General features: G+C 61.9%; 1 protein-coding gene across 8 annotated transcripts in view; it reads left to right on the top strand.

Annotated features, from left to right (window-relative positions):
- SHANK3 (SH3 and multiple ankyrin repeat domains 3) overlaps positions 1-22,454 on the top strand; it is a 364,468-nt gene that overhangs the window by 314,819 nt on the left and 27,195 nt on the right. For all 8 annotated transcript variants that reach the window (XM_062020288.1, XM_062020289.1, XM_062020290.1 and 5 more), the window contains exons 18-21: positions 3,768-3,903; positions 6,566-6,646; positions 13,261-13,388; positions 14,219-14,324. In XM_062020288.1, coding sequence (XP_061876272.1) covers positions 3,768-3,903; positions 6,566-6,646; positions 13,261-13,388; positions 14,219-14,324 — 451 coding nt within the window. The remainder of the gene's footprint in view (positions 1-3,767; positions 3,904-6,565; positions 6,647-13,260; positions 13,389-14,218; positions 14,325-22,454) is intronic.

Below are 22,454 nucleotides of genomic sequence, written 5' to 3'. Positions count from 1 at the left end.
CAGAGTTTGGACGCTGAGAAGGGGAAGAGGGCAGAGGCACGTGGTGTGGGTACCGCTGTGCTTTCCTGGGCAGGCAGCAGGGGCTGGTGCACATCAGACACGTGTGAAACACCTTCCAAGCCATCAGTGGCTGCAGCTGTCAGCACCTTCCCTTTGGTGAGTGTGTGATGGTGGGGCAGTGCCAGGAGCTGGGCACAGTGCTGGTGTTTGGAAGGGGCACAGGGAGGATCCAGTTCATTTGGAGTCTGATACCAGTAGCTGGCGAAAAAGAAACATGCTGGAGGCAGTTGATAAAGTGTGAAAGAGTAGAAAGTCATTGCCAGCAGAAAACCTCATGGAGTAAACTCCATTTCATTCTTTGAGGTGTCAGACTTGTTTGCTAAAGGTAGCTGTTGGGATGGAATAGGTTTTGGTTACTGCTGTGTAGCATCCCCATCACAAACCCACAGTGCACAGAGCAGCAGCGCCTGGGATGGGGCTCAGCAAGTGCCCAGCAGCAGGGAGCTGGGGCTGCTGGTCCCTCCAGGATGACACCCCAGGCCTGGGGCTCAGCAAGTGCCCAGCAGCAGGGAGCTGGGGCTGCTGGCCCCTGCAGGATGACACCCCAGGCCTGGGGCTCAGCAAGTGCCCAGCAGCAGGGAGCTGGGGCTGCTGGTCCCTCCAGGATGACACCCCAGGCCTGGGGCTGCCTGGGCACTTTGTACATGTTTAAGAACCTGAGGTCACAGCAAGGCAGCAACAGCAGTGCAGGGACCCACGGGCTGTGGGACTGGGGCCACCCCTGGGCTCTGGGGCAAAGGTGCCTTGGGAAAAACAAAGGGCTTGCAAAGAAACGAGGATGAGGAGAAAGAAGAGTGAGTGTGCTGTGGTTTCCATTGGTTCCATCCAGCTCATCCCAAAGCAGAGTGAGCTAGAGCAGGCTCCTGACCTCAGCAGTCAGATTTCCTGAGGAAAATACCGTGTTTGCATGCAAACTGAGTGCTGCTTGGCTCAGCTGTAATCAGAGTTGAGTCCATTGAGTAACTGGGTGTCTGACATGAAGTGATTTGTCTCAGAAGCTCCGTGTCTTGCACTTGAGGTTCTGGTTTGGCTCCCTTTTCCACTTTGACGTTTCTTTCCACAGCTCCTGTGTGGCCACTTGTAGTCACTTAAACAGTTCAGCCAGCCCTTGAGATGAAAGGTCTCCAGCTGGAGCTGCACCACCTAAACCCCAAACGCTCCTGAGCCGCTGAGGTTCGCAGCAGCCGCGGTGACGCTGCGCTGGGGGCACAGCACCGTGCTCAGGGCAGCGGGACCCTGCCCCAGGAGGGGAGGCACAGGAGCCTGGGGCTCAAAACCCTGTGTGATGGAAATCCAGCATGGGCTGCCACCCAACCTGACCTGGACAGGCTGGAGGGCTGGGCAGGGAGAAATCCAATGGAAGGCAGCAAGGGCAAGTGTAGAGTGTTGCATGTGGGACAGAATCAGCCCAGGGACCAGCACAGGCTGGGGAATGAGCTCAGAGCAGTGTAGGGGAAAGGGAGCTGGGGGTGCTGGTGGGCAGCAGGATGAGCCTGAGCCAGCAACCTGCCCTCGTGGGCAAGAGGCCAGTGGCAGCCTGGGCTGGGTTAGAAGGGCTGTGGGCAGGAGGTGCAGAGAGGTTCTGCTGCCCCTCTGCTCTGCCCTCCTGAGACCACATCTGGGATGTTGTGTCCAGTTCTGGCCCCTCAGGTGCAGAAGGACAGGGAGCTGCTGGAGAAAGCTCAGGGCAGGGCCACAGAGATGCTGAAGGGAGTGGAGCATCTGCCTTGTGCTGAAGGGCTGAGGGAGCTGGGGCTCTGCAGCCTGGAGAAGAGCCTGAGGGGTGAGCTCAGTCATGTTCCAAACCCATCAAGGGTGGGTGTGAGGAGGCTGGAGCCAGGCTGTGCTCAGGGATGGGCAGTGACAGGACAAGGGGCAACGGGCACAAGCTGCAACACAAGAGGTTCCAAAGCAACACAAGGCCAAAGCTGTTCCCTGCTGAGGTGAGGGAGCCCTGGCAGGGGCTGCCCAGATGGGCTGTGGAGGCTCATCTCTGCAGCCATTCCAGCCCAGCTGCACAGTCCCTGTGTGCCCTGCTCTAGGTGCTGCTGCTCTGGCAGGGGGTTGCCCTGGATGAGCTTCCCAGCTCCCTTCCAGCCCTTCAGACTCTGTGATTACCTGCCTTTTGGATGCTCTGCTGCTGGGACCATACACACTAATACTGACTCTTTGCTGTTTATTGCACGTTGTCTCTCGTTGCTGTCAGTTGTGACCTTCCAGCCTGAGCTCAGCACTCCTGAGGTGCACAGAGCGTTTCACAGGGGCTGCCAAGGCCTGCACACACATCTCTTTGACAAAGTGGGTAACTAAGCCCAAAAGGTTGAAGCCAAAATTTTCCAGCAGTAAAGCATCTGAACTGTGGCATCCTCATCCTTGTTATACCTAAACTTCAGTTACACAAAGTGAGGGTCAAGGGTGGTTCTCCTCGTCCTCTGCTCTGTCCTGCAGTGCTGTGGCCAGTGCTGGGCTGCCCAGCTGCAGAGACCCAGGGAAGTGCTGCAGAGAGGCCAGTGCAGGGCTGCTGAGGGGCTGCAAGATGTGTGTGAGGGGGAAAGGCTGCAGCCCTGGGGCTGCTGAGCCTGGGCAACAGAAGCCTGAGCTCAGGGGGGTCTCATTAGGCCAGGGAGGGTGTGGAGGCTCCTGCTCAGGAGGTTCCCAACCCCAGCTGGACACGTTCCTGTGCCCCCTGAGCCAGGGGCAGCTGCTGGAGCAGGGGCTGGGGCTGCAGCAGCTCTGCAGGGCCCTGCCAGCCCCCACCATGCTGGGATGCTGTGAGAGTCCCTCTCTTCATGCCTTGTGGAGAACCTTGTGTTTGTTGCTGTGTGGTGGATACCCAAGTACTGAGGGTGCATTTTCCAGTTTGTGTCCTGGGTCTGTGTCTCAGAGGTTGCCCACCTTGCTAGTGCTGCTTGTCCAGGAAACCCACAGGTTATGCTACTGCTAAAAATGACAACAGGAACGAGCTTCAGCATGTGTCCTGTAGAGCCCTGGGCTCTGATCATCACATCAGTGGTGAGGGGAGTGGAGACATGTCTCCATCTGTGAGTCACATCCAGGCTGGGCTCAGCACTGGGGTGGCAGCAGCCCCAGGCCAGGGACTGTCCCCTCTGCTGGGCATGGAGAGGCTGCAGCTCCAGGGCTGTGTCAGTGCTGGCCCCTCACTCACTGCCACAGGGACACTGAGGGGCTGCAGCTGGGGCAGGGGCTGGAGCACAAGGGCAGGGGCTGAGGGAATGGGGGTGCTGAGGCTGGAGCAGAGGAGGCTGAGGGGAGCCAGGAGCACTCTGTGCCACTCCCTGCCAGGAGGCTGCAGGGAGCTGGGGGTCGGGCTCTGCTCCCCAGCCATGAGCAACAGCCCCAGAGGAAAGGGGCTGGAGCTGCCCCAGGGGAGGCTGAGGCTGGAGCTGAGGCAGAACTGTTTCCCTCAGAGGGGTGTGAGCCCTGTGCCAGGCTGCCCAGGGAGCTGGGGGAGTGCCCAGCCCTGGAGGGACCCCAAAGCCCTGGGGCTGAGGTGCTGAGGGCTGTGGGTCAGTGCTGGCTGTGGCAGGGGGAGGGCAGGGCTGGGCTCCAGCAGCTCCAGGGGCTTCTCCAGCCCCAGTGATTCTGTGTCAATGATTTGGTTTTGTGGCCTGACATCCATTGCTCTTGCCCTCTGCCAGCTCTCGTGGTGACAGCAGCCTTTACCCTGCTCTCTGTCTGTGTCCCAGGTGAATGGTGTCAACGTGGTGAAGGTGGGGCACAAGCAGGTGGTCTCCTTGATCCGGCAGGGGGGGAACCACCTGGTGATGAAAGTTGTCTCCGTCAGCCGCAAGCCAGAATCGGAAGAAGTCGTCCGGAAGAAGGGTAGGTGTGGGTCTGGGGCTCTGTGAACAGGGAGGGCGGCTTCTGGGGGTCTCTGAATGTGGGATGTGAGTTCTGGCGGTCTCTGAACAGGGGGCGTGGGTTCTATGCGTCTATGAACAGGGGATGTGAGTTCTGGGGGTCTCTGAATGGGGACTGTGAGTTCTGTGAGTCTGTGAATGAGGGGTGTGGGTTTGGGGGTCTCTGAATGAGGAGTGTGAGTTCTAGGGGTCTCTGAACAGGGGGTTCTGTGGGTTCTTCAGTCTCTGAACAGGGGGATTGGGTTTGGGGGTCTCTGAATGGGGGGGTGGGTTTGGGGATCTCTGAACAGGGGGTTCTGTGGGTTCTGGAATCTCTGAACAGGGGGTTCTGTGTGTTCTGGGGGTCTCTGAACAGGGGGTTCTGTGTGTTCTGGGGGTCTCTGAACAGGGGGCTGCGTCACCTCTGTGTGAGCAGGCGTGCAGAAGCTGCTGGGAGGAGCGTGGCAAGAGTGGGTGGCACGTGAGGAGGGCAGCACCAGGGGCAAACCTGCACATGCTGGCACAGGAACCTCCTCACACAGGCTGCTGGGATTTGCCAGCACCCACAGCTGGGAGCTGTGCGGGGGGCACAGGGCTGCTGGAGGGGCTGTGGCAGAGCTCTGCTGCTGGGGACTCTGGGCAGAGCCCATGGTTACCAGCCAGGCGTCCCACAGGACCTCTCCACGGCACCTCTGTCCTCACCCCAGAGCTGTGTGAGCTCAGCAGAGCTCAGGGCCAGCCCCTGCTCGGGAACACAAGCGCTTCAGGTGCCCGTGGTGGCAGTGTGAGGCTGTGCTGGGGAGCAGAGCCAGCCCTGCCCTGCCCCTGCTTCGGGGTGTGTGTGGGGGGCTGTGCTGGGAACCAGCCGTGCTGTGTGAGGGGGGCTGTGGAAGGGAGCTGCCCCTGCTAAGCGTGGGGCTGTCACAGCAGGGAGCTGTCCCTGTGGGGCTGTGGGCTGGAGGACGGTGCCTGCAGGGGTGCAGGGTGCAGGACAGCCCCCATGGGGGTGCTGGGGTGTGAGCTCTGTGCTCTCCTGGGAATGCCATGGCTGGGAGCCCCCGGGGGCACAGTCAGTCCTGGGGCTGCTGGCTGCCTGTGGCACTGGCCCTTGCTCAGGGGAAGGCTGGTGGCCACGGGGCTCTCACAGGGCTCTGGGCCTTCACTCCATGGTCCCCAGGCCCCGAGGGCAGAGCCAAGACCCTTGGGCAGAGGTGGGAGTGAGGGGAGTGCGGTGGGGGCGCTGCTGGCTGGCGGGGCAGGGCAGCCCTGGGGGTTGGGGGCATCTGGCTGGTGGAGGGCTGGCTCCTGCCAGGCTCCTTCCCATGGGCAGCAGGGGCAGGGGCAGGGTTGGGGGTGTGGGGCAGGCTGTGTCTGCCCAGCCCCGCGAGGGAGGCCGTGGGGCAGGAGCGGGGGCCGGGAGCGGGGCGCTGCCAGCGCAGCACGCGGGGCGTGGGGGAGGGAGGCAGCTCCTCACGCTGGCACCAATGACACTGTCACGGAGGCACGAGCCGTGGGGAAGGCTGAGGCTCGGCAGGGGCTGCTGGGACCAGCACGGCTGCCTGCCGCCGCTCCCCTGGTGCCGCTGGCCCTGCAGCCGGTGAGCAGCTCGATGCCCGTCGCTGCCCGTGCCCCGAGCCCACGGGGCTGTGGCTGCTCTCCCAGCCCGGGCTGCAGGGCCCAGAGCCGAGTCCCCGCTCTGGGGTGTATCCCCCACCCCGTCCCCCCCCGGCTGGGGCCGGGCCGTGCCGGGGCCGTGGGGGCCTGTGTGGGACCGGAATCCGCCCCGGTTTGGGGTCTCTGATGCAGGCAGAGCCGGCACAAGCCTGGAGCTGCCGTCGCCATGGCAACGCCTGAGCGTTGAATCCAGCATTGTCAGAGCGAGCGAGGAGGAGGAGGAGGAGGCACCTCGAGTGGAGAGGAAGAACCTTCAACCGGTTCCCCGCTCCGGTGGGCTCACGGCACGCGGCTCCCGGGGGAGCAGCCCCACGGCCGGGCCCCGCTCCGGCGGCCCCTCGGGGCAGCCCCCGGCCCCGCGGCCGGCCATGAGCCCGCGCCGCCCGGCACGGAGCCGGCCGCCTGCCGCGCGGCGCTAGAGCCGCCGAGCTCGGTCCCGGAGCCGGCCGAGGAGGGTGGGTGGGCTGCGCTCGGCCGGGGGATGCGCCGAGGCGGGGATGAGAGACTGAGATCAGGCCTGCCGGACTCGTTTCTCCCTCCTACCCTCCGCCCGTGGCGTGCGGAGGGGAGGCAGCCATCAGAAAGCTGTTCGCTGAGTCCCGCAGGCAGGCAGCCAGCCGCCTGAGACGCAGCTCGCTCGCCAGAGCCTGTCAGAGCCGGAGCGTCCTCCGGCCGCCGCAGGGGAGGCGGGCGCAGCCCGGGGACATGACTTGGACTCTCCTGCGCTGAGGGGGCCGCGGGAGCCGCCGGCCGCTCCGTGCCGGGGCCCTGCCCGCGGGGGCACCGCGCTGCCGAGACCATGAAGAAGTTTGCCTCCACACGCAGCCTCAATAAGATCCTGCAGCAGTGCGACTCCTCGTCCCGCGAGTACGAGGAGATCCAGGCTGTGGAGAAGAAGTGGCACCTGCACCTGGCCACTCCTCGTAAGTTCCTGGACAAGAAATGCAAAATGCCGTCTCTCTTCCTTTCAGCTCCGCCGCCTCCCAAGAGAGCGCCCAGCACCACCCTGACGCTGCGATCCAAGTCCATGACGGCCGAGCTGGAGGAGCTGGGTAAGCGGCGGCGGGGCCGGGCGCGTGCGGGGCCGCGGTGGGGGGCACGGGGGGCTGGCAGCCCCCACGCAGCCCGACCCGCCCTCGGGCGCCGCCTCCCCGGGGCTGGCGGAGGGCCGGCCGCCCCCGTGCCCTGTCCCTCGGGCGCCAGCTCCCCACAGCCCCCCGGCTTTGTTTTCCCCTGGCTGGGAGCGGGTGGCACACGCTGCCGGATCAGCTGGCGTGCCCATGGGCCGCCCTCCCCCCTTACACTCACATGTGCCCGTGCACACGCACACTCACACGCTCTGCTGTCACTACAGAGCCTACCCACGTCTCCAGATGCTTTGGTATCCCAGCTCGCATCTACGTGTTCCCATCTTCTCCTCCAGCCCCTCTGCCCCCATCCATCCTCGCTTCCAGGGGCTGCAGCCCCTCAGTTCCTCCCAGCTCGCCCTGCTGTTAACCCCCACCTCATTCCTCCCAGCTCGCCCTGCTGAGCCCACACCTTCCCGGTGCTCTGGAGCCCCCAGCAGCATCCTGCTGAGGCCATGGGGTGGCTGAGCGGGGCTGGGCTGGCGATGCCCGTGCTGGGGGGTGGTCAGTGGGATGGTGGCTGCGTGGCCCCCGTGGGCTGCTGGCCCCAGGAGGTGCAGAGGGAGCGTCCCTCATGGAGAGCCCTCGGGCTCGGGTTGGCACTGCCGAGATGGGCAGCTCGGGGCTGGCACCAGGCAGAGGAGGAGCAGGATGAGGGGAGCAGCAGGACAAGGGGAGCAGCAGGATGAGGGGAGCAGCAGGGTGAGGGGCTGCCCCTCGCTCCCCCCTGCCCCAGCTCAGCCACTGCCTTTGTGCCTGTGGGCTTGCTGTGTGAAAGCTGCCGGTGTGCGTGGATGTGCCGTGGGGTGAGGCTCAGCCCTGCCTGGGAGGAGACCAGGGACGGGCACACAGACCCCTCAGTCCCGTCTCGGTTCCAGGCTGTTGGGGAAAGGTCCGTGAGCTCCCTGCCCTGCCCTGCTCCCTGCCCTACACACACATCCAGGCTCTGCAGCCTGGGTTGCAGAGGGTTCGGGCTCGCACTCAGGCGTTGGTTTGAAGGAGGAATCTCAGCGTTCAGGGGTTTGCATCAGCTGGTTGATGCCACTGTGATTTCTTTTGTGCTGAGCCCCCTGCCTTGATTCACCCCAGCCTGCTCCCCGCTCCTCCAGACCTTCCTTAACCTGGAGGCACCGTGTTTGTGAGTGGCCATGAGGAGAGGGTTCAGAGTAGCCAGAATTCCTCCCCCCTGTTGCTCGTCCCTTTCCCCAGGCCCTGCCCAGACCCCGGGGTTCGTATTTTCCCTCTGGTTGCCGGTGCTGTGAGCGGCTCCCAGCCGCTGTGCCGGGTGGGCAGCATGTTGCCTCCGCCAGAGCACCTTCCCCAGCTGCATGTGCCCATCTCTGGTGCCCAGTGGAAGCCTGGCACGTGCCCTGCAGAGCAGGCGCCCACCGCAGCCCCCGGCCCTGCAAGCACTGCTGTGGGGCAGCGGCGGGGCTGAGCTGCACCCTGCAAACTGCAGCGGCAGGAGGGGAGGGGAGGGGAGGGGGGACCCGTTTGCATGTGCTGTGGCAAGCAGCTGCTGCAGGGCTCGAGGGGGAGGGGAGCCAGCTCCTGGAGAGGGAAGTCACGAAAAGCAGAGAAATAGCTCTGCCACAGAATACATTAAAGATGAGTCCTCTGGGTCTCCCGGAGGATTTGGCAGCCGGGAGCTGTTTCTCTTCCACCCAGAGAGGGGCTGGGAGCAGCAGCTGCCCGCGGCTCCCAGGGGAGGGGTTTGTAGGCAGTGACTGGTCTTGGTGCACGTGTTCTCCAAGAAATTGTGGTGGTTGAGCCCCGCTTCGTGTCCCGTGGCTGGGGGACTGTAGCCAGTCCCACCAGGCGTCCCCAGGGAGAGGGACCTCGTTCCTCCTCCTGCACTTTGTTGCCTGATGGTTGAGGCGTTGCTGGGAAGGGGAGGTTTCCGTGCAGGTCAGCATCCCCAGGCCTCAGCAGCGCGCAGGTTCAGAGCCCAGCCTCGTTCTCTCAGGGTATTAGCGAAGGGGACGTTTCTGCTGGAGCTTTGTCAGGTGGTCCCTGTCTCATGTTCCTTGAAGCCTGTCGCTGTCCTGCAGCTTGCAGAGCACCCCACGTGCCTGTAGCCATACTTTAATGTTTCCTTGCTGCATGTTGGGCCAGTCCCCTTGGAAAAGCACATTCCAAGCAGCTGCTAGCGAGGTGCCCCTGCCCTGCAGTGCTGGGGCTCAGTGGCTGCAGGGGAAGGTGGCTCTGGGAGACGGGCAGCCTGCTGCATCTCCTCGGGGGGTGGGGAGGGATTAAAAGCTTTTAAAAGAGCTCCTCCATGCCACCCAGACCTCCTCCTGGTCGTACATCCTTCAGACTCTGCGTTTTCCCTCTGCTTCCCTGGTCTGAGTGAGGAGGAGGAGGCCAAGGGGCTGCACCCTGTGCCTTCACCCCGGCCAGGCGAGCGCACGCCCCGCTGCCAGGGCCCCATCCTGCCCGCATGCTGGGGGTCAGGGGAGGAGGAGGCAGGGCAGGGCAGGGCAGGCAGCGAGGCTGCAGCTGGGAGTGACAGCAGAAACTGTGCATGCCATTCATGTTGTCTTTTGTTTCTTGATTCCAAGCCTCCATGCGGAGAAGAAAAGGGGGTGAGTGAAACCGCATGTCCTGGGGCTCCTCCCTTCCCCGGCAGCCCCCCCACACAGCCCCCGGCCACGCAGGGGCACCCCAGGGCCTGGCCAGGGCCACCTCTTGGCACGGGAAGGCTGTGGTGGGGCAGCAGGAAGGGCCAGGTCCCGCGTGGGCTCCGCTCGGGCACGGGCAGGGGGCTGCCAGCCCGATCTCCAGAGCCGGCTTCCCCGGGTGCCGAAGGGCCTGGGAGGTCACCCCCCAGTGAAAGCCCCTTGCACAGGAACGTCCCCACGTGTGGGATCCGAGGCACAGCCTGTGTCAGGGCTCTGGAGCTGCCAGCTGAAGCGTCAGCCACGCTCCCTGCCGTGCCCAGCAATGCAGGCGCTGCCTCTGCTCTGCCCCACACAGCCTGGGCACGTGCCTGTGCTGCAGATGGGCTTGGGGCAAACAAGGGCATGGCTGAGCTAGCTGGGGGAGAGCTAGTTTGGCTGTTAAGTGTCCCAACTCTGGGTGGAGAGGGACACCCACCATGGAGGCCACGTTATCAGTGCCTGAACTGGCCGGGGCAGGGCTGGACGTTGCCTGAGGGATGCTACAGAGACAGCAGGTTCCTGCCAGGGCTGAGAGTGAGCAATGGACAACCCTGAACAGAGCAGGAGAGCCCATCCTGTGGCAGCACACAGCTCGGCATGTCATAGAATCACAGGATCATTTTGGTTAGAAAAGCCCCTGGAGCTGCTGCAGTCCCAGCCCTGCCCTCACCCTGCCACAGCCAGCACTGACCCCTCAGCACCTCACCCCAGGGCTTTGGGGTCCCTCCAGGGCTGGGCACTGCCCCAGCTCCCTGGGCAGCCTGGCACAGGGGCTCACACCCCTCTGAGGGAAACAGTTCTGCCTCAGCTCCAGCCTCAGCCTCCCCTGGGGCAGCTCCAGCCCCTTTCCTCTGGGGCTGTTGCTCATGGCTGGGGAGCAGAGCCCGACCCCCAGCTCCCTGCAGCCTCCTGGCAGGGAGTGGCACAGAGTGCTCCTGGCTCCCCTCAGCCTCCTCTGCTCCAGCCTCAGCACCCCCATTCCCTCAGCCCCAGCACCCTTGTGCTTCAGCCCCTGCCCCAGCTCTGTGCCGGGCTCTGGCCATGCTGCAGCCCCTCAGTGTCTTTTAACAGAGGCTCAGGGTAGAGGGCAGGGAGCCTGGAGACCTGACCCCAGTTCTTAGCCTTTCAGAAGCAAAACTCTCTGTCATGGCAATGTGAAGCCAGAGCAGTTTGCCAAGGAGCAGGAACTGTGAGGGACCGACTCCTCCACCATAACAGAGCACAGGGAAGGACCTGGGCAGGGCTTACAAGTTGGAGGTCTCTGAGAGACTTCCTCTGTACCCAGCAGGTCTGTCAGCACCCAGAGGTGGAGGCAACACAGGGACCAGTCCCATAGACCATCTCCAAGTGCCTGCTGCAGTGCTCCTGCCACTCTGGACAGCCAGAGCCATCAGAGTACACCATTCCTGGGGGTCCCTGGTCAGCTCACCCCCAGCACTGCCCCATCTCCCACCACAGCAGCCCAGAGGCAGACAGGACCCACTCCACAGCCCTCCTCCATCTCCTGCAGAGGGACTTGGCCTGCACTGTGGAGACACTGAGAGATGGAAGGGAGAGTAAAGCTGGAGACAGAGACAAGGGGAGAGGGCTGAGCATCACTGTTACCCTGGCACTGGGCTCCCCACACTAACCCAGGTTCCAGAGCTGCTGCTGAGGCAGAGGCAGGGTTCCAGCCTTTGGCCTGGGCTGCTGGGGGTCCCTGCAGTCACTCAGCAGCATCTGGCTGTGGGGGATGAGCCAGCTCCCCTCTGAGCAGGATGAACAGTGAGCTCAGTGTGGGGTCACACAGCAGTGGGGAGGAGGGACCATGACGTCCCCCAAAGACAAGGAGGTGTGGCTGCTGCAGGGCTGTGTTGAGCAAATCCAGGAGCTGGCCTTGGAGCACGTGCAGGTCCTTAGTCCAAGCTTGATGGCTGCTGAGCACCAAGGTGCTGGCCTCAGAGCATCAGTGCTCGTGTAGGGCTCAGTCCTGCACAGACTGGGCTTCTGCAATGCTGGGGACTCATCTTTAGTCCCTGTAGGTGAGGAATGGCTTACCAAGTGCCCCACAGAGCTGCCATGGCCACGGTGTGCAGAGGTGCTGGAGCCAGAGGTGGGTCCCACCACAGCAGCCCCCCAGGGGCTTTGCAGGAATGGTCACAGCACTCCAGGTCGCTCAGCTCCTGGGCACCAGCAGCTCCCACACCACAGCAGTGACATTCCACAGTCCCCAGTTCCACAGCCAGGCTGGAAGGAGCCCAGCCAAACCTCCCCTGAGCACAGGCAGAGCGTGTCAGCCCCGTGGGACCAGCAGCACTCGTGTGCTGGGACACAGCATTGGTTGTGCCCTGGAGGCAGAGGCATCCAGCCTTGCTGAAGGCCAGAGCTCCAGCACAGCAGCATGAGGGCAGCCTCAGGGGCCAGCTGACAGCATTTGACACTGGGCTGACAGACTCAGCCCAGGGAGCTGTAGGAGCAGGGACCCTGTGAGGGCTGAGCAGTGGTGACAGCGTGTCCTGGGTGTCAGGAGCCTTTACAGCCCCAGACAGAAATCCCAGTGGCAGATGAGGCTGGTGCTGAGTCCAAGGGGCTGTGCCCATGTCCGAGGGGCCTGGCCTGGCTGGTGTAGGCACCACAGACAGGGCTGCTCAGAGGTGGGGGAGCAGTAAGGGCTGACAGCTCCCAAAGCACAGGTGAGCTGCCTGACCAGCCCCACTGCCCTGAGCACCTTCACAGAGTCAGAGTCCCAGCACGCTGGGGCTGGCAGAGCCCTGCAGAGCTGCCCCAGCCCCTGCTCCAGCTCCCCTGGCTCAGGGGGCACAGGAACGTGTCCAGCTGGGGTTGGGAACCTTGAGAAGGAGCCTCCTGACACCCACCCTGGCCTAATGAGACCCCCCTGAGCTCAGGCTTCTGTTCCCCAGGCTCAGCAGCCCCAGGGCTGCAGCCTTTCCTCCTCACACACATCTTGCAGCCCCTCAGCATCTCAGCAGCCCTGCACTGGCCTCTCTGCAGCCCTTCCCTGGCTCTCTGCAGCTGGGCAGCCCAGCACTGGACCTTGGGCCAGGCAGATGGGGTCTCTCACCTTCAGCACAAGTCCAGCTCGTCAGGCAGGGCTGTAGTGATGAGACAGGTCCAAGGCCAGGCCTGGGAGTGGGTGTGTGGGTCAGGCCCTTGGTGGCTCCGCAGATGCAATGCCCAGGTGGGCACTGACACCCCCGGCTTGCTCCTGCCCCGAGCTCCCGGCCCCACGGACACACAGGGGTGTGGGGACAGGTCACTTTCGTCAGGGCCATTGGGGCACTTGAAGTCCAATTGGGGAGGAAACATCCCAGTTTGTCCCAAAACAGCTTCTGGAGTGGCACTGGCTGTGCTGGAGCCAGAGTGAGTCCTGTGGAGTTCTGCATTGCCTGGGGTTCCCTTCCCTGCCGTAACGCAGCCGCTGCCTGCAGCCCCCTTCACCCAGGCAGGGGCTTTGGTCTCCTGCTCAGTACCAAAACCAGACCTGTGCACAAATTCCCTCTTTGAGCAGGAGGCTGGAGCGTTCCTGCAGGCGTGGGGCAGCTGGGAACAGCCCGTCCATGGGCACAGGCCGCTCGGGGCGCCCGGGCTGAGCTCGGCACGGTGCTGCCAGGCGGGCGGGTGCAGGTGCCCCGGCTGAGCCTGCCCGGTGCCTGCTTGGGCACTGTGGTGGGTGGGTGGGCAGCTCCAGAAACGCCTCCAAAGCCTTTGTTAGGAGGCATCTGGGCAGCTGCTCCCTGTCTCTGCAGACAGGCCCAGGAGCTGCTGCAGGACGGGACGGGTCACCCGGTGTCACCAGGCAGCAGGGCCGGGCTGTCACGGGGGAGCTGCCCAGCAGCACGGGCTTTGCTCAGCCCTGGCTGCTTCTGTTTGGATTTGCAGAGAAGCTGGATGAGATCTTGGCAGCAGCAGAGCCGGTGCTCAGAGCAGACCTTGTCGAGGCGGATTCTCGCGCAGCCACTGTGAAGCAACGACCGACGAGCCGGCGCATCACGCCAGCAGAGATCAGTGTGAGAGAGCAGGGCTGGCGGGGGCACAGGGGAGGGCACAGGGGAGGGCACACGGCGCTGGGGCACGGGCTGGGGCACCGACTCCCCAGGGGAGAGCGTCTGTGGGGAGGTGGAGACACGGAGGACGGGTGTGGGGAGGCTGAGCCGGGTCGCTGGCCGGGTTTGCCACGGGGTAAGAGCAGCTCTGAAGGAGGGTGGAAAGCTGAGCTGCAGAGCTCAGCCTGGCTGCAGCTTCCTGAAGGCGAAGCTGGGAACTGGGGGGAATGAGGGAAGAGAAAAACGGCGTCTCTGAAGGGAAGCATGGATGGAGTAGGAGTGGGGCTGCCAGCTCCAGGCTGTCTGGATTGTGAAAGTGCTGCAGGCAGTGGGAGGCAGCTTCTGGAGCAGGAGGTAAAATGGGACAGGCAGCTTCTGAGCAGAGACTGGCCTGAGCGAAGCCTTCCCACGGGAGGAAGGCTGCTGCTGGAGTCAGCGTCGCTGTGCCACCCCTCCCTGGGCACAGAGAGCCTGGGAGCCGGCGGGGAGAGGGCAGGCAGCGGGGAAAGCGGCAGGGGAGAGGGCGGCAAGGAGCAGAGAGGGAGGGAGGGAGGGCTGACGCTTCAGAGGGCAGTAGCACAGGTTCTGGAGCCGCAGGGATGGGGCAGCGTGGCAGCTGCATGGCTGGAGGCAGAGGGGAGGAAGGGGCCCGTCCTCATCCTCATCCCCGGGGACTCCTCCCCTCTGGGGCTGCGACGGGGCCGGGCAAGGCTGAGGTGAGGCAGGGGCTGTGGGTGCTGAGCTGAGCCCCCGTGTCCTGGTGCCCAGGGTGAGGTGTGTGCTCTCTCTTGCAGTCGCTGTTCGAGCGCCAGGGCATGGCCACGCACTCGGGGGTCCTGGCGGGCGCCGACAAGCCCCACGTGTCCCTGCGCAAAGGAATCCCACGGACCAAGTCTGTAGGTAAGGCAAAGCAGGGGAAACGCCGCTGAGGGAGGAGAGGCCGTGGCCCTGGGGCTCGGTGCCAGCAGGCAGCACCCAGCCCTCCCTGCTGGCTTGTGGCTGGAGGTCTCTGAGGAGGGGTTGCAGTGGCGTTTCTGCTCTGGGGGCTGTGTGTGTCCTGGGCGGCCGGGTCTGGCTCTGCCCCTGGGCCTGCTCGGAGCAGACGCCCTTTGCTCTCTGTCTCCTTAATCAGTGCCAGGGGAGGGGAGTTTCTGCACACTGTGTGCTGGCAGAAGAGGGTCTGGGGTGGGTTCTGTCTGCCTGTGTAGCAGCTGTGACTGCAGCGCACGCAACACGTGGGTGGCTGAGCGTAAGAGCGTGAGCTGGCACAGGGGGAGACAATGGAGCAGGTAACAACTGCATTCATCCTGGGGGAAAACAGGATGGGGTCTGGAACAGGCACTGGGCTGGGGGGCTGCACCCCCACCTCAGAGCCTGTCCCAAAAGGTTTGTGGTACGACTGAAGCCAAGGCTGTGCTGGAGGAAGGGGGTGGGAAGCGAGGCAGCAGGGGCTGGTGGCACAGGCACAGCCTGGGGAGCTCCTTCCCTTCCCCTGGTTTGTGTGGCACAGGCACAGCCTTGGCAGCTCCTTCCCTTCCCCTGGTTTGTGTGGCACAGGCACAGCCTGGGGAGCTCCTTCCCTTCCCCTGGTTTGTGTGGCACTGTGTCCATGGGGGTGGTAACAGCAAGCTGAGGTGTTTGTGAGGTCTGAGAGCTGTGCAGGCTGGAGCTCCCATGGGGAGGCAGGAGGAAAGGAGGCAGAGGCAAGGGTGATATGCTGTGTGGCAAGTCAAAGGGATTTTCAAGTGAATTTAAAGTAACCCCAAGGCATCATTTGGTAGTAATGGTGATGCCAAAACAGATGTGTGTTAAACACACAGAGCAAGTGAAGAGACAGTGAATTCTGCTTGGAGCTACAGCCAAGAGCAGCACAGGCTGAGCAAGAATGGGAAAATCAGGTGACAAATGCAAGGGCTGGTATTCAGAACGTGCTTCCAGAGCTCAGTGCTGCAGGAGGTACAGAGCCCCAGAACTGCTGTGCAGTCACCCCTCTGCTCCTGTTGTAGGGGAGCAGCTGGTACCTGGCACTGGCTGAGGGCAGGAGATGGCTGGAGATAACCACATGTGTGTGTGGCTGATCTGCAAAGCAAACCAGGTGTTTAAAGGCCTGCCCAGGTCCTGACACAGCGTGCTGGTCACCCTGCTGTCCTGCTCCACCGACTCTGAGGAGCTGGGACGGGACCTGGGCTGAGCAGACGATGAGGTGCAGTGTTGGAAGCAATTAATGAGTCACTCATATGTTGCAGTAGTGTTAATCTGGTTGGGAGTAAAGGAGCAGAGCTGCCTGCCTCGGGGCCTGGGCTCACCACAGCGCTGACCCAGGGACTTGCTGGAGTGGGGGTGACCAGCTCAGGCTGTCAGGAAGGAACAAGTGAGCAGCAGCAGATGGGATTCATCTCATCCAGCCCTAATCACTCACAAGTGCCCATCCCCAGTGACGTGCCCAGGAACCCTCTGCAGTGACAGAGGGGAAGAAGGCACTGCTAACAGGATTCATCCCACGTGGGGGGAGTCCAGCAGGAGCGCCCAGCGGCTGTGAGGAGCTGAGCTGTGTGCTGACCTGGCAGCTGGACAGGGGTGTCTGGAGGGCAAACTGTGTCGTGGGTGTCTGTGAAAAGGCTCCTAAGCTGGTGTTCAAGGCTCAATCAAGCCACAAGCAGCTGGAAATCATATTAGAAGGGACTTATTGTATGAAATAGAGTCATAGAGTGCTGGGGTGTGCAGGGCCCTGCAGAGCTGCTGCAGCCCCAGCCCCTGCTCCAGCAGCTGCCCCTGGCTCAGGGGGCACAGGAACATGTCCAGCTGGGGTTGGAAACCTCCTGAGAAGGAGATTCTTCACCAGCAACATCACAAACTGGAGAAGTGTTCATTAGACATGAACTACTTGCCAGTAAGGAGCTGCTTTGGGCTGCTGAGGGCAGGGTCGGTGGCTCGGGAAGCCACACTCACCCTGCAGCTCCTCGTGCAGGGCTCCTGTTGAGGACCTCAGTGTGCAGAGAGGAGGGTTTCCAAGCTTGCAGGGTGTATGAGCTGTGAGGCTCGTTGGAGCGTGGGCAGGGTTGATGTGCTCATGAGCATGGAGTGTCACATCCCAGGTACATTGTCTTTGTTCATCACCCGGAGCGCTGCGACTCCAGCCCTTGCTCAGGCTCCTGCAGCCCCACGTGCCAGGCACTGGCAACACCAACTGTCAGCTGCCTCAGGGAGGATTAAAAGCAGCCCTGGAGATGGCCTGTGCTGAGCTGTCACGGGCACAGCATCCAAGCACGAGCCAGCGATGAACCCGGTCACAAACCACACGCAGCTCTTGTCCCACCGGCTCAGGAGGGACGGGTCCCTGCAACGACTCCTGCCCAGCTGGGGACAGCAGCTGCTTCTTCCCAGTTTTACCTGCCACACTGCACACCAAAAGCAGTGAAAAACCTCTGAGGAACAGGCTAATTTCTGTGGGATTCCAGATAAGCTAAAATAGCAAACAGCCCAACTGGCAGCAATGGGGTTGGAACTGGCCTGTTTTAGTCCTCCCCGAGCTGTCATCTCACACCCACAGTGACAGGCTCACACACTGCACCAGCAGTTGGCTTCATGGCACAGAATCACTACTAAAAGCAAGGAACTAGATGAAAAGAGGCAGGGGTTGGGTGGTTTGGGGCTTTTGTTGGGGGAGAAAGGCTCTCAGGCATCTGCACCTCACACAGCTGGTTGGGTTCCCAGGGGCTGGTGACAAGGTGGGAGCTTTCCGTGCCTGCATCTGAAAGTCTCTGGAGGCAAAGGTAGTTAACCCTGGCCTGGCTGCAAAGCAAGCAGGATGCAATAAATGTACAGAAATCTGAAGGAAAGGAGTGCATTGCAGTGGGGAGGCTGGTGGGAAACAGAATCTCTGTCAGGCATCCAAGATAGCTACTGTGCCATCTGCTCCAGCATCAGAAGTGACAAACACTGGGACGCCTGCAGCACCCTCACAGTGCCCACTGAAGACAGTTCCACATGAAGTGGCCCTTGGTTTTGGCCAGGAAGGACTGAGGGGGGCTGTGTGTGTCCCCCTGTGTCAGGGAGGAACAGGGTGGCAGCTGTGGCTCAGTGATGTGTTGTCACTGCTGAGGAGATGAGGCAGGACTGAAGCGATGTCGAAGACACCAGGCTCCTGCTCTGCCAGCTCAGGGGGACTGTGCAGCCTCACTGGGCTGCACCAAGGTCTGGCAGGGCAGGGGCAGCTCTGGCCCCGTGGTTGGCACCCCCTGTCCCCTTCCAGCACCATCCTGCCCTGAGCTCCCAGCACCTTCCCCTCTCCTGAGTTCTCAGGCTGTGACTTCAGCTTGGTGCTGTGGCAGCCAGGACAGCACTGATGCCTCCCAGCTCTCTGGAGGGGGAGGGCAGGGGGCTTTCCTCCTCCTCCTCCTCCTCCTCCTCCTCCCACCCACTCTGCCATTGCCTGGTGGGGGGTGGTGGTGCTCACCCACTGCAGCACTTGGCACCTTCGTGCTCCAGCTCAGAGGTGGCTCTGGGAGCTGCTCTGCCAGCCCTGCACTGAGGGAGGAATGGGCATGCTTGTTGGGCATGCTGGGGTGTGCTCTGGACAGAGCCACGTCCTTAGCCAGCACAAACTGAAGCCCAGAGGGAGATTCTCACAGGGATTTAGGCTGTTATGGCAACAGGCTCAAAAGCTTTATGGAGGGGTTTTGTGTTTTCCTCAGAGCTCAGCACTGCTGAGGGTTGCAGAGAGAGGCTGCCCCGAGGCCTGGGGCACTGCCAGGTTGCACAGTGGGCATGCACCAGGGCATGATTCTCATCTCTGACCAGTTACTCCAGGTGCTGGGAGACAGAATTCTTTGCTGCTCCTTCCTGGTCGCTGGAGGCTCGACCCAAGGTCTTTACTCCTGTGTGTGCCAACATCTGTGTTTTGATCCTGGTGATGTCTTGGTGCTCTGTGTGGGAAGCACACGTGTCACAGCACGGCCAGGGCACAGTGTGTGCTGTTGGCAGGGAACAGAGAGGCTGCAGTTAGCAAAAGGACCCTTCTGCTTCCTTGTCATTGAAGTTTAATCTTCCAGTTACAGGGTCACAGGAGGGTTTGAGTGGGAAGAGACCTGAAAGCTCATCTCATTCCAACCCCTGCCATGGGCAGAGACACCTTCCCCCAGCCCAGGCTGCTCCCAGCCCCATCCAACCTGCCCCTGGGCACTGCCAGGGCTGGGGCAGCCACAGCCTCTCTGGGCAGCCTGTGCCAGGGCTCAGCACCTCACAGGGAGCAGCTTCTTCCTCACATCTCACCTGAATCTCCCCTCTGTCAGTTGGAGCCATCAGCCCTTGTCCTGTCCCTCCAGGCTCTTGTACAACATCCCTCTCTGGCTTTTTGTCAGCCTGCTCAGAGCCTGGAGGCTGCTCTCAGGTGCCCCCAGAGCCTTCTCCAGGCTGAAGCAAACTGCCACAGCTTCCCAAGGATGATGGGCAGTGGCTTAGTCTCTCCATCTGCCAGTTCCCTCAGGAGCCCCAGGGGCATCTCATCAGCTCCCCAGGACTTGTGCACCTTCAGGTTCCTCAGATGGTCTCAGAGCTGCTCCTGCCCTGCAGCCTGTGGCTCTTCCCTCTGCCAGCCCTGGGTGACTCGGGCTCTGTGGCTGAGCTGGGCTGGGACAGACTGAGACAGCAGAGCTGCTGGGTCACTGCCTCAGCCTGCTCCACGTCCCAGGCAACCAGGGCTCCCCTTTCCTCCCACAGGGCCCGTGTCTCCCCAGTCCTCCTGTTACCACTGACCTCCCTCTGGGTGCTTTTCTTGCCTCCACCCTCTGCAGGATTCCTTTTGGTGTTGGAGGTTGTCCAGGAGCCTCTGGTTCATCCCAGCAGCCTCCTGGCGTTTCTGTCTTGGGGTGCATCTCTCCTGAGCCTGGAGCAGGTTGATCCTGTGATATTAACCAGCTTTCTTGGGTCCCTCTTCCCTCCAGAGCAGGACCCTGAAGAGGACAAAGTCTGCTCTCTTGAAGCCCTCCCCCAGTAATCCTGACCCATAAGCTCTCAATCAGCTCTTCACCCATGCCCAGGCACAGCTCCATGTGCTCCACTGACTCAGAGGGTGCCACCCCCTCCTCCTGTCCCCTGTCTGTGCATCCCAAAGCACCTGGACCCTTCCATTCCAGCCATAGGAGCTATCCCACCATGCCAGTAAGGTCATACTGGTGGGCAGCACGCAGAGGCTCGTGGCATTTCTGACAGGTTCACAGGTTCATTCCCTCCTCCACCATCCCTGAGACCCTGGAGTAGCTCTCCAGCTTTCATGTTGCTCTGGCAGCCCCATCGTTGTGTGGTAGAGACACAGCTCAGGGCTCTGCTGGGGTGACACTGAGGGATGGAGGCACAGGGCAGCTCAGGGGTGACACTTGAGGGATGGAGGCACAGGGCAGCTCAGGGCACACAGAGGTGACACTGAGGGATGGAGGCACAGGGCAGCTCAGGGCTCTGCTGGGGTGACACAGGGATGGAGGCACAGGGCAGCTCAGGGGTGACACTGAGGGATGGAGGCACAGGGCAGCTCAGGGGTGACACAGGGATGGAGGCACAGGGCAGGTCAGGGGTGACACAGGGATGGAGGCACAGGGCAGGTCAGGGGTGACACTGAGGGATGGAGGCACAGGGCAGGTCAGGGGTGACACAGGGATGGAGGCACAGGGCAGGTCAGGGGTGACACAGGGATGGAGGCACAGGGCAGCTCAGGGCTCACAGCCATGGGGGAGCTGCCATCGCCTGTGTTGTGCTGAGCAGTAGAGTCTGGCTGAGGCTCCTCCCCAGAGCCTTTTCCTATGGTTGCCTGGTCTGTTGGTGGAGAGCCCTCTGCTCTTTCTTGGGTACCTCTGAGTTGGGTGAAGGGCTGCAAGGGCTGCAGGAGTCTTGGGGCTGCCCTTGGCATGTGCCAACAGGCCAGTGTCAGGATGGAAGGGGAGATGTATCAGTAGGAGGGGAGTTGGGTAAAGGGGAGCTGTGCTTTCAGTGCCAGCATTGTAGATAAACTCCTCTCCTCTCCATTTCAAGTGAGGAGCTGCCAGGGTGGTTTCTTATGGCTGGTCCCTCAGCTTTTGGGAGGACCCTTGCCCCCAGCACTGCCTTGCAGGGGGATTCCTGTCTGCTGGGTGGTCTCTGCAGGGCTCTGGGCAGGCTCCAGCCAGCTCTGCAGGGCGTGAAGGCAATTCAGAAGCTCAGTATTTGATCAAGACATCACAAACCAGCTCCCAAGGGTTTGCTGCTTGCCTTTGTTCACCTTGAGGGACTCCCTGAGCAGAACTGTGCTCTGTGTAGACAGTAAATAAGACACAGCAATGATTGTTCTCAAGCTTAACTACAAGCAGATGCCTCTCCCTGTTGAGGGGGAGCTTTCATTTTGCCTGTGTGATCACACTGAACCATCAGTGAGGAATTCCTTTCTGTCCTTTCACACAGCTCAGGCACAGTAGGAACAGGGTGGTGAGAGGTCTGAGTGAGAGAACACAACAACAGAATTCAAAGGGAGCCTTGTAAAAGGCCTTTGCAGAGCAAATGGGCATCGAGTTAAACTGGTGGAGTTTCAAAGGACAGAAAAGGAGGCAATCCTGCACAGCCAAGTGTCTGGGAGAAGAAAGTCCAAGCACAAAGGTGTCTGAGTCAGGCAGCTCCTGAAGAGCAGCTGTGGGGAGCTGCAGAGCGTTGGAGGGCTGCAGCAGCTCAGGACTTCTCACAGGCTGCCTCCTGGGCTGGAGCTGCCTCTGGGCTGTGAGGAGGAGAGATGGGGAAGGGCAGCATCCAGGCATCAGCAGGGAGTGAGCAGAGAGTGAGCAGGCTGCATGGAGAGGAGAGGAGAGGAGAGGAGAGGAGAGGAGAGGAGAGGAGAGGAGAGGAGAGGAGAGGAGAGGAGAGGAGAGGAGAGGAGAGGAGAGGAGAGGGTGAGTAAGTGGCTGCAGCTGTTTGTCCATCTCAGAGTGCTGAACATGCTGGGTCATTGAATCACAGGATGGTTTCAGCTGGCACAGCCCTTCCAGCCCATGGAGTGCAGCCTCTGTCTCAGCCCAGCACCCACCAGCCCATTGCCCTCAATGCAGAACCCACCCAGCTCTGAAACCCCTCCAGGGACGGTGACTCCAGCAGCTCCCTGGGCAGCTCCTTCCAAGGCCTCACAACCCTGTCAGCAAAGAAATTCCTCCTCACATCCAGCCTCAACCTCCCCTGGTGCAACTTTGAGGCCTTTTCCTCTTGTTCTCTTGCTTGTTACTGGGGAGAACAGACCCACCCCCATCTGGCTGCAGCTTCCCTTCAGGTAGAGAGTGAGAAGGTCTCCCCTGAGCCTTCTTTTCTCCAGGCTCAACAGCCCCAGACCCCTCAGCCCTTCCTCATCTGAGATGTGCTCCAAACCCTTTCCCAGCTTGGTACCTGCCCCTGGATCCTCTCCAGCACCTCCATGTCCTTGTAGAGAGGGGCCCAAAAGCCAGGGAGCAGAGGGGCTGTATCAGGATGGTGAGCTGCAGGTAGCAAAGGGAAAGCCTGCAAGAATTTGCCTTCCTCCCACTTCTCCCTGGGTGATCTCTCCCGAGTGTTGCCTTCCTTGCTGAGGAATAGCAGCCATTTGCTCTCCCAGGGAGCAGGTTGCAGTGTCCCTGCTGTTCTGAGGAGCAGGGCTGTGGCGATGGTCAGCTCAGGAACCAGAACTAGGATGAGGTCTCTGCCATAGGGTCAAAGGATAATTGAGGTTGGAAGGAGGAGGTCTCTAGTCCAGCCTCCAGCTCCAAGCAGGCTCAGCTGTGAGATCAGAGCCCTGGGGCTGCAGAGCCCGGGCAACAGAAGCCTGAGCTCAGGGGCATCTCCTCAGTGCTGCTCAGTCCCTGCAGGGTGGGTGTCAGGAGGCTGGGGCCAGGGTTTGGTGTGTGCTGGGCAGTGGCAGCCCAAGGGGCAGTGGGCACAGGCTGGCACACAGGCAGTGCCCCTGGCCCAGGAGGAGCAAGTCCTTTGGTGCTGAGGGGAGGGAGCCCTGGCCCAGGCTGCCCAGGGAGGGTGTGGAGGCTCCTGCTCAAG

Source organism: Colius striatus, chromosome 1 (genome assembly GCF_028858725.1).
Source record: "Colius striatus isolate bColStr4 chromosome 1, bColStr4.1.hap1, whole genome shotgun sequence".
Lineage (NCBI taxonomy): Eukaryota > Metazoa > Chordata > Aves > Coliiformes > Coliidae > Colius > Colius striatus.
This window is presented reverse-complemented; position numbering and strand designations above follow the sequence as displayed.